The 10848-nt window shown below is 33.3% G+C and overlaps 1 protein-coding gene across 2 annotated transcripts; it reads right to left on the reverse strand.

The window, feature by feature from the left end:
- Positions 1–3718: 3718 nt before the first annotated feature.
- LOC141667488 (uncharacterized) lies at positions 3719–9363 on the reverse strand. 2 transcript variants are annotated; one of them, XM_074474007.1, is made up of 9 exons: positions 9162–9363; positions 8746–8888; positions 8186–8273; positions 7484–8054; positions 6911–6967; positions 5293–5390; positions 4657–4782; positions 4304–4393; positions 3719–4164 (listed from the first exon to the last, which is right to left on the reverse strand). In XM_074474007.1, the coding sequence occupies exons 1-9, from the start codon at positions 9246–9248 to the stop codon at positions 4051–4053; spliced, it is 1374 nt and encodes a 457-aa protein (XP_074330108.1). In that variant the 5' UTR covers positions 9249–9363; the 3' UTR covers positions 3719–4050. The 2 variants fall into 2 exon arrangements, with proteins under 2 accessions (XP_074330108.1, XP_074330109.1); XM_074474008.1 differs by having other exon boundaries at positions 9189–9361.
- Between the last annotated feature and the right edge of the window lie 1485 nt (positions 9364–10848).

Below are 10848 nucleotides of genomic sequence, written 5' to 3' on the forward strand. Positions count from 1 at the left end.
AATTGTTTTGAAGCCAGAATTGGCCAACCAAACCCTATTTATTATTCCGAAATTGATCCAACGACCCGTTTTAATTCCGAAAAAATGTTTTGAAAATCATTTTAAGTAACCGAAAGCCTATTTATGACCCGAGACTTCTTTATAAATGAGATATCATTGATTATGTGACGTGTTATGTGTTATATGTGACTTGTTGGTTGACTGTCGGTCCGTATATTCAATGTTTACATGTTTATTGCGTAACTTTCAATCCGTTAATCGGATTTGGGTAAAATGAAGGGTAGATAGGAGTATGTATTGAATAGAATCATATGAGTTGAATATTGATAGATGCTTATGATATGTGAGCAGAAGAGGCAAAACGTAGGAAAGTGAAACAGGTAGTTGAGGAGTAAGACGATTGTGATTGGAAGCGAGTGCAGTGTAGTAAGCTAATACTAAGCAAGTGTTCTGAACTTTCTCGAGATATTATAGTGATTGATAGTCCTGTTTTATATTACAAGTGTTTTGAAGCACTGAACCCTAACCATGAATCCAGCTATTGATCTTGAGCCGTAAACCTGATTCTTTCTAGACCATTGATTATGGTATACCCAGATATGAACCACAAATATACGATACTACTCCACAAATACATACAAACTAAATACCATACACTGAATTGAATTACCTACATACTCAAACCATTGTATCTTATGCTTTGAAAGACCAAATCCTTGAAACTTTGAAATGTCATTTCCTTTGTTATCCAATTCTTTCCTTACCCAGCATCCAAGCTTTGAAATTTCCTTATTGATCCTTACGAAGATTGAAACCCTTTCATTATTGAACACTCAATGTTGTTAATGATTCTGTTTATTGTTAATTATTGTTTATTCTGTTATTATGTTAGAATTTGATTATTTTTATAAAATTGTGGACCATATTCGTGATCAGACCATATAATGGTCAAGTTAGGCCAATGTGTGCCTTGGATCCAGTAGTTAGAGCAGTGCTGTGTGCTTTGTTCGGGGTTAGTGCGTGACTGATCATCAGCCTAACCTTGGTTTTTCTTAAAATGAAACTATAATATCCAATCTAAATCATAATCCATCGTTCGCCTGATGATCATTATTCTCAGTTTTGTCATTGTGACTTGCTGAGCTAGTTAGCTCATTTGTGTGATGTTGTTTATATTCTTTTCCAGTTTAAAAGGAACCAGTTGGTAGCGAGGATCCCCAGTCCAGCGCGAGAGCAAGGGGTACAGGTTGATCAAGTTGAGCTAGTAGGCTTCTTTTGGGATAATTTAAGTTTGTAAAAGTTTGTAATAATTTTTAATACTCAGTTCTGAGTTTGAATAGTTGGGATTTAAACGGTTTGTAATATAAGTAGATGTGTTTGGCTTGTGTGCATATTTAACATGTTGCGATCCATGGTAGTTGGTAAGTAGGGTCACTGCATATTATTATTATCTTTATTATTGTTATAAGCAGGTTATAAATAAGGTGTGTGTGTGGACCCCAAACTTCTGACCCGGGTTTGGAGGGCGTCGCAGGTTCGACCCCTCCTTCTAGCGCCAATGATAATCCCTATTCACCCCGGGGCTTCTCCTTGGTGGGCTCGGATTCACACTCCGTTTTGACAAGAATAACGGCGGCGAGCGGTGTAGCTGTAGTTCGGGAACCTACAAAACAGAACCGGAGGGGGGTGGCGTCCCCGCGGCACCTCCAGCGTGAGAATGAGAAAGGGTTTTGGAGGAGAAAGGGGCAAAACGGGAATTATACGAGATTATTGTGGTGTGTGCATATGTGTGTATATGAGAGAGAGTGTAACCTGTAACCTTCCTTTTGTCCTGCCTTTTATAGGCCTCCCACTAGGGTTTAGGGGTTTGCACATTTTGATCTGGACTGTAGGTGTGTCTTTTGGACTGTCGGACGTGTGGACGCCTAGGATGAGCCGATGTACTGCCGAATCCGGACCGTAGGAATGTTCTGGATCCGGGGTACCTGAACGGTAGTGATATTACCACGCGTCCTGGACTCTCCAGGGTTGATGTTGGGTGCTTTCTGAGCTTTCTTTATTGGACCCTGGGCTCATCTTATTGGGCATTCACTAATATAAACTATCACTAACTTTTAATATATTCTCTTTTCATATATTCTATCTCAAAAGTTAGCATCAGAGGCATCGAAATAATGGTACATTATTACCTCAGAATCTCGTAGTGTCATTGTACCTTTTTTTGCTAAATCTTTGATCCAATTTATTTCTTGAGAAATGTACGAAAATCCAAAGAATTTTAAATTCACGCGTCTTAATATTCTTTCAGATTTTTATGCAATTTAATATTTAAGAGCTCGATTTTGCTCAATTTTTTTCTCTAACAATGTTGAAAGAGTGATACTAAGCTCCCAAGAGACACCATTTAAACTTAATTCATTTTGATAGGTAAAGTCATGATCCTATAAATTTTCGATTTGATAGATTAATCCCTACAAAGTAACTAATCAATCTGATTCGTCAATAAACAATTATATATAAAATAGAATAGATTTAACTAACTACAAATTACATAAGAGATTTTTTGAAAAAAAATACGTTTTTTGAATTTATTTTGTAAGATTACGAATTTTTAATTTTTTTTTGCCAAAATTCGATTTTACAATCAAATATAATCTCAAATGCAACAAAAAAAATCAGTCATTTTTCAAAAAATGTAAAAGAAGTTGCAGATATGATTGCTTTTGGTTGAAAACTGTATTTTTGCCAAAAAAAAATCAAAATATAATAAAATTACAAACAAAACTTAGAAAAGTAATATTTTTGGTAATTTCTCACTTATGTTATGATATATATGTATACGTACATATATTTATATATAAATATACTCACTCAAAGAATAAAAATATTAAAATAAATATAATTAAAATATTAAAATATATCCATGAAATATTTTAATCGACTCTCTTCTGATTACAGATTTTTAAAATAAAATACTCGACTAGTCTCGTAAAGAACCTAGATAATAGAACTATCGGTCTTTCTAACGTGTGTCCAAGGGCACACATTAGTCACTAACTTCAATAAAAATGGACTTTTTTTATTGGTGAAATTGATGTGATTCAACCAACAACAAGAACAGTCCATTTATATGAGAGTTAGTTACTATTCAGTACTTTTGGTCACACCATAGAAAATCCCTAGAACTATAGGTATTTAAGTAATATACAAGTCAAACTAAATTTCAAATAATTTGCTGGTACCTTTATGCATGGTATTTAAGTAATATACAAGTCAAACTAAAGTTCAAATAATTTGCTGGTACCTCTATACATGGTATATATTGGGAAACGGGAATTCGTTACGTATTTTAAAACTTCTTTAAAATATAATTTCCTAAATAATTTTAAATTTTTTTCTCCTGAATAAAAATTAGTTCAAAATTTAATATCAGAAAAAAGAAAAAAGAAAAATTCAAAAATATATTATGAAAGAATTATTTATATTAATTTTAAAATATGTGTCGAGCATCGAAAAAATTTGTAAACAATTGGATGAGACCGAAAAAGTACATTATCAGCACATTTTGACCAACAACAAAACTAAATGTTTATTTTCTGCATAAATTAACTTTTAAATTCCATTTTCTTTGTTTCTTACATATACAAGGTATAAAAATCATCACGGGTCTTGAGATTTTAACTGAGATTTTCAGCAAATCAAGCAAGTTACTTTCATGTAAAATCATAAATTCAGAACTATTTTTACTATATAGCTTGCTGCACATAATAAGTTACAAACAACAAAACTATATGTTTATGTACTGCATAAAAATTGCTTTCTTTTCCTCTCTAGATAACTGCAACAGTTTTTTAAAAATGATGTATAAATCATCTTGACATGTATGGATACAAACATCCCCAACACTGGACCCCTTCAAAACATAATGTGCTCGTATAAAATTGAAATGTCTAAGAAAACTGCACCAGGGGGCCAGGGCAAAGCAAGCATCAGTACAATCATAAGGAGTCAGATTGCAAAGTACAACAGACTTGGTATTTGGTATTGTTTTCACGCTGCCGGCGCGTATTCTTGGATGGCTGACGCCAACTTATTTCGATCATCTTCTGTCTTTGCTCTTATCAGAAATGTCCGTGCTACAACATTAGTATTATTATCATCCTCCTACAATAACCAGAACATAATTTCTGTTTAAGAACACGAAACGACTCGTATGGTCACTCTTAAAAATGTTAAAGTTGTATGTACATACAAAATAGCTACATGGATAGAAAGCAGACAGAAGTGTGGATTGATGCATTACCGAAGTGTGAAAAATTGCTACTATTGAATTTTTCTGCAAATTTGTCTTGATTCCTGGATACAACAATGCATTAAGTAATATTCTCCCTACCTGCAATTAGAACAATTTATAATCATTACTGAGTAACACCCTAAATTAACATCTTGAGGACAATCAACTAGGTAAAATGTCATAAAAATTTAATATCAAAATAATTAGGCAGATACAATGGGTTTTCAACATGGAAACAGTAGAGATCTATGGGCATAATTGATAACTATACAATACAAGTAAAAAATAAATAAAAGTTATTGTTGCACATTTAAAGCTTTCAAACAAATTATGTTAAGAACATGATTTAAAAAAAAACTCACATCATTTCGAACAATAATTGTTGGTTTGGATTCTTTAGTTCCCTTGCTAACACCTTCTTGGCACTTGATAGATAATTGGCCAGTGCCTTTATCTTTCCATGTATCTTTATCTGCCGGATCGGTTGACTGAATAGACAATTGGCATGAAATGAAAGCACTAAATAATATGTCTTAGGCAAAAGGTGATTTAACTAAAAGCACCACGCATATACAATATTAAAATTACGTGAAAACCAAACTTCGATACGTGACGATTTTTAATCAGCTAACTAAGAAAATATTATGCATATTCAGCTTTTGTGACTCATAGTCCTCTTTGTCAAGGACGCGAACTCTGTGAATGACACTATTCAATTATATGAGATTTAAAACTTAACTTTAAGCTATTCAGACTGAAGCATCCATGCAGGTATAATGTGTACATTGTTAAAGAAACATTTCAATGTGGCAAACTCAGAAACTTGACCATTGCTATTTAAACTCAATCTATCACAAAGGCGGAGTATCCAGAACAAGAACCACAATAGTAAGCAACAAAAATTAGGTTTATTACTCATGATTTCATTCACTTTCTTGCAATTGACATGGTAAAATAAGGCAGTGCATGATTTTTTACAGAACAAATCATGAAATTACCTTAACATAAAGCTTGCATTTCATTTCATGTACCACAGTAACACCCTTCTCTTCACTTTTTTTTACGGACGGGCTGCTTGGCTGCTCCACATCATCATCTGCAAAGTAATATTTTAATAATATACCCCTGTCTTAGGAATTCAACTTTCAATGTAAATTTTAGCATCAAATAATCTGGTAAAATTAGAACATATCAGGTTAAAACCACAGCTTCCAAACTTAAAAATTCCCTAAGTTTTTTTTGTTCTCAGATTAGCCCGTATGATGTGACACGTAAGAAAACTAATCCGAGCATAAGATTACAGTAGTACTTGGCACATCTCAGATTAAAACCAACAGCTTTCAAACTTAAATATTGCTTTGATTTTTTTTTGTTCTCAGATTAGGCCGCATGACATTACACATGGAAAGCTGAACCAAGTACAAGATAACAGCACTTGGCACACTTCAGTGTTAACAATTTTTACTTCAAGTGAAGTGGGGTACTGTTTAGATACAATATATTTGGACCAACAGTCCAACACACACAAAAAAGAAGTCGCCGGACATATCAGTTATCAGAGGCTAAGATCTATGAGTAACATTATGATTTTGTGACAATCAAAAATTGAAAAAAAAAACATAGTGATACAATATATTGGACCTACACACACAAAAAAATCACCGGACATATCAGAGGCTCAGATCTATGTTTAAGAGTTTGTGACAATCAAATTGAAAAACAAAACGTAACATAAATAAATTCAATGTACTGCAATTTGTAAACTCCCTTCGTCTTAACGAATTTCATACATTATCCATTCTGGAATGTCACTTCCAATTCTTTACATTTCCAAGAGTAGTAAAGTGTTAACAATATAAAAAAACTACTACACCCACCACGTCCCTCCACCTTTTCAAATCTATAGTCCTTTATTTTCTAGTTGCCCACGTTATCCACTTTTCATCGCTTGCCTTCTCTCTTCTCTTGAAATCCGTGCCCAACTCATATGTAAATAAATGGGTGGGACGAAGGGAGTAATACACACATGATTTTAATAAAACATTGACTAGTTGATAATACCTCAAGACACAGTACACAGCTTAGAAGTAATATTTATATCTAGTTGTCCCCAAAATAAAGAAGTTTCAATAGCTTGAGGATGTAAAAAAGAGAAGTGATTATCGAGGTGTTTGCTCATTCGAAAGGCCATTAAACAAGTAAAGCCCATAACCGGTTAAGTAACCGTGTCTCTATTTAATTTATACTTCAAAAGGCATTAGCCACCCCCAGATCATGAGAGGTCTCTTCTAAAATGGTCCAGAACAAATAAAATACTCGAAGAGAACGAAAATTGATGTCAGCCACTTGTGGAGTTAGATCTTAGAAGCAAGCTCTTTGGAGACAAAAGTACGTCACATACTTCCGAACCTCCCTAAACCCTGCACCGAGTCTTTGAATGTGCAATGCGTATAAACATTGTGATAGAACTTCACACATTATCTTTTGAACAAACAGAAATTGCAACATACTTCTGACAACCAAATTGCAATATAACACAATCCACCATGAATCAACTCAAATTCGATATGCTGATATGATAAGAAAGTGTGGTATTAAAAAGGATTCATAACTTACCACCGCCCTCAGTGTCATTCGAAACATTATGGTTGACAGGAGCTATGTTTTGGTTTCCTGAAAAAAATAAATTAAAATCAATTAATTCAATAACATTAGTCTTAATAAAGCTGAACTGCAATGTTTGCAGTTCTGTAGGTTGTTAATAATATATATATATACACACACTTCTATACAAAAGAATAATTTGCTCATGTGACTCTTTTACTCCTTAAGGAAAAAGACTTCTGTAATTATATCAATGAATGAATATGACATACGCGACTATAAAAAATAATACCACGATTCGAGAACCACCTGAAAAAGCATAATATTTATTGGATATAATTATCCTCTAAAAAGATAACAATTTTCCGGGAGTACCATTAACAACAAGAATATGAACTTTGACTAAATACTTAATGTATCACATGGATTTTCTACAAGCACAGAAGTAATCCAACTAGTAAACATTGAACAAAATCATTTGTTGTTAAAAAATAAAATAATAATGAATAATTAGTACTGACTTTTGAATTAATGGTCTAGTGACGGCTGAAAATTATATAGGAAAATCTACTAGGTAACACATACCAAATGAAAAAGAAGTTTGACTTCCAAACATAGGTGCAGAGCTCCACGACATTCCAAAACCTGTGCTTGTACTCGCTGGAACAGTCCCTGGTTTCTCGGAGAACATTTTTATCCCATTGCTATTATTATCTTCTGAAGCAAGCTTATTTGAAACAGGAGCCCCCCATGTCATCCCAAAGGCTGAACTCACAGCAGCAGGGCCACTCCCAGTTTTCTCTAATGATTCCTTCTGGTTTGTATCTTTACTTTCAGGAAAGAGTTTGTTTGGAACAGAATTTCCCCAAGATACAGGGAAGCCTGCACTATTTCCAAAAGGAGCAATATCCGGTTTCTCCAAACTAGTCTTTATCTCATTATTATCCTTACCTTCCGAAACATTATTCTTTTGACTGGGATTGCCCCATGAGGCAGAAACGCTTGCACTTGTACTAGCTGGAGGAATCCCGAAGAACGAATTCTTATTGCTGTCTTTAAGAACCTTTTTTGGAGCACTTTGGGATTCCGATGCAGACGGATTTTCTGCTGTTGCGGACTTCGCCTTAAGCCAGTCAACAACATCACTAAATTTAACCTTCAAGGATGAAAGTATTAAAAAATAATAAAAATGAAGCTGGTGAATAATGGTTGAAAAGCATAACTGCAATTTACAAGCACTTAGGACAACATTACTTCAATATAGAATTTGAGGATTTTAGAATCTACCATTATGTTTGAAGCATGATTACTATAGTCTTGGACTCCATCTTCCCAAAGCTCATCGGGGTAATTTTGTAACTGTGTTTGGACCCAGCTGTATAATGACACATGTGTAAACATAGATGACATATAACAATACTGATAATAAATGTTTGGACCCAGCCGTACAATGACACGTGTAAACATGGATGACAGATAACAATATAGATAATCCAAATTCAGGAAAACCATAGACTGAGTATGCTGATAGAGATTCGAATGCTAAGGACTGCCAGTAATACTCAAAAGAGAAATCACGAATAATGCGAGAACTCAACTGGATTCAATGATAATTGATAAAAGCTAGTATACATATACATTTAACGAAAAAACGTTGCACATCAGATATCTGAAAAAAGGATACTTAATATATCACCACGACCTGCCTCATACTGAATATAGTTCAAAAATCAAAACGGAAATCACCATTACGACAAGTATTAAAAAAATCCAATATAAATATTCATTGCGGTTAACCAATGACTTGCACCGAAAATAGGTGCATATGCTACACAGAAAGAACAAACCTTGCAAATTGGGTATTGAGAGCTCTGACATGCTGTCTAGATAGCTCAGCTCGTCTCAGGTCAAGCGACGGAGGTTGTCTCCGCGAAGGCTGTGCTCTATGAATATCAAACTCACTTCCTACTAACAATTTTTTACTCTGAGACTGTTCAATAGAAAAAACACACAATGTCTTAAAATAACATATCAAACACCATCAAATCACACACACATAATACAAACTACAATTACAATTCTAGCTCGAGTCAGAATCTTTAAACATTAATTTCAAAAACAAAAAAAAAACACCCAATAATTATCAGACCAATTAAAACAAACGCAACAAAACAAAATTCAAATTACACACACTGACACACATTACATTAAATGCTTAAAATACACACACATACATACAACAAAGGACAATTGAATAGAATACATCAAGATTGTGAGAAATAATAGTTACAAAAGAATCGTTGCTCTCGGAATTTGAGTCGGTGACGCCCAATCGTTTCGTTCCTTTCATGATTATAATTGAATTGATTTCAATTTGGGGAAATTAGGGTTTTTTTATTATTGTGTAATTTGTTTTGAGCTAAATCGAGTTTCGGACTTTGGGTATGGGTTCAAATGGATATAGGGCGTAAGTTGTGCCCTACCCGTTGGATTTAGTGAGGGGTTTCTTGATTTTGATTTGAGCCGTTGGATTAAATTTATGGGTCCAAATTGGATTTTAGGCTGATGCTTATTAATTGGGCCACGTGTTTGAGTGCGAGTGCGTTTTTGTAGTGTCCTCATTTTGGTTTAGGTATTTTGGGGATCGAAAATGTATAAGGTGTTTGGAATAAGGGAGAGGCCCAAATGTCACTTTTTTGAGTCAAATGGCTTTTAATATTGTTTTTAAATTATTGGTCCCAAATGTAAATTCAAAACGAGATTCGGTTAAAGTTTTTCAAAATAAACGAAAAACGCAGTTTCATGTTGAGTTTTTTTATAACAATTTTTTATTTTTTAAAATTAAAGAAAAACGCAGTTTCGTTTTGTGTTTTTGTTTAAAAATGTGGTTTCAAACTGTGTTTTGGATGAAAACGCAATTTCAGAAATTGTTTCGGTCAAAAACGCAGTCTCATCTTTAGTTTACAGATATAAAAACGGGGTTTCAAACTTAGTTTTTCGTAAAAACGCAGTTTCCAACTGAATTTTTCTCAGGATGAAATAAAACGCAAATCCAAAATGATTTAATATGAAAAATTCATCCTGAGGTTGCGTTTTGCCCCCATAAACTCGAATTGAAGTTGCGTTTTCAAATTTTTTTTAAAAAAAATATTGAACACGAAAAACGAAATTGCATTTTTTATTAATAACAAAAACTTCAACCGAAACTCCGTTTTGGAGTGACATTTAGGGCCAATTATTAAGAAAGTGACATTGAGGGCCATTTGAATCAAAAAAGTGACCTTTGGGGTCAACACCCAGAGAGGGCTAAGCAAAACTGAATTGAAATTGAAAAATTGAATCGTGCTAATTTGTTTCGGTTCGGTTTTTAATTTTCAAAAATTCGGTTTATTCAGTTCAGATCGAATAAATCGAAATAAAATTTGATTAGATCCTGTTTTTTTAAAAAAAATATTTCGACCGGACCAAATAGACCAAATCATAATAACTATAATTTTATATTATATATATATTTTACAGATATCTTAAAAATTATCATTTTAATTTTTAATTTTAATTGTATTTATACATTTTTAGAACTTCTAAATATCACATTACATTAATTATATTTTAAATTTTATAATTTTTTGTTTAATTTTTAGTACAAGTATCATTTTGAAAAAAAATCGATCCGTCCGTCAAAACCGGACCGAATCGAACCATTCGAGTTCGGTTCAGTTGGTCCGTAATACAACTTTGTTCTGGTTCGATCAAAGAAAAAATGATAATTCAATTTTTCGTTCTATTCAGTTTGGTCAGGTTTTAGACCAAACCGACTGAATGATCAACCATACTCTAGGATTATTCTCAAAACAGATGGTCTAGGAAATAATTTAACTAAAAAAAATATTTTCTATTTTTTTAAAATCGTATTTTTTTATTGAAAATTGTTTCAGGAAGTTGATTTATTT

Source organism: Apium graveolens, chromosome 6 (genome assembly GCF_009905375.1).
Source record: "Apium graveolens cultivar Ventura chromosome 6, ASM990537v1, whole genome shotgun sequence".
In the NCBI taxonomy this organism is placed as follows: Eukaryota; Viridiplantae; Streptophyta; class Magnoliopsida; order Apiales; family Apiaceae; genus Apium; species Apium graveolens.

What these genes read in the sequence shown, in the direction of transcription:
- LOC141667488 (XM_074474007.1), bottom strand. Translation starts at nt 9,248, where the DNA reads ATGAAAGGAACGAAACGATTGGGCGTCACCGACTCAAATTCCGAGAGC. An exon ending in TTATTTCTCACAATCTTGAT is followed by an intron (nt 8,889 to 9,161) that starts GTATTCTATTCA and finishes TCTATTGAACAG; the next exon opens with TCTCAGAGTAAAAAATTGTT. An exon ending in CTCAATACCCAATTTGCAAG is followed by an intron (nt 8,274 to 8,745) that starts GTTTGTTCTTTC and finishes GTCATTATACAG; the next exon opens with CTGGGTCCAAACACAGTTAC.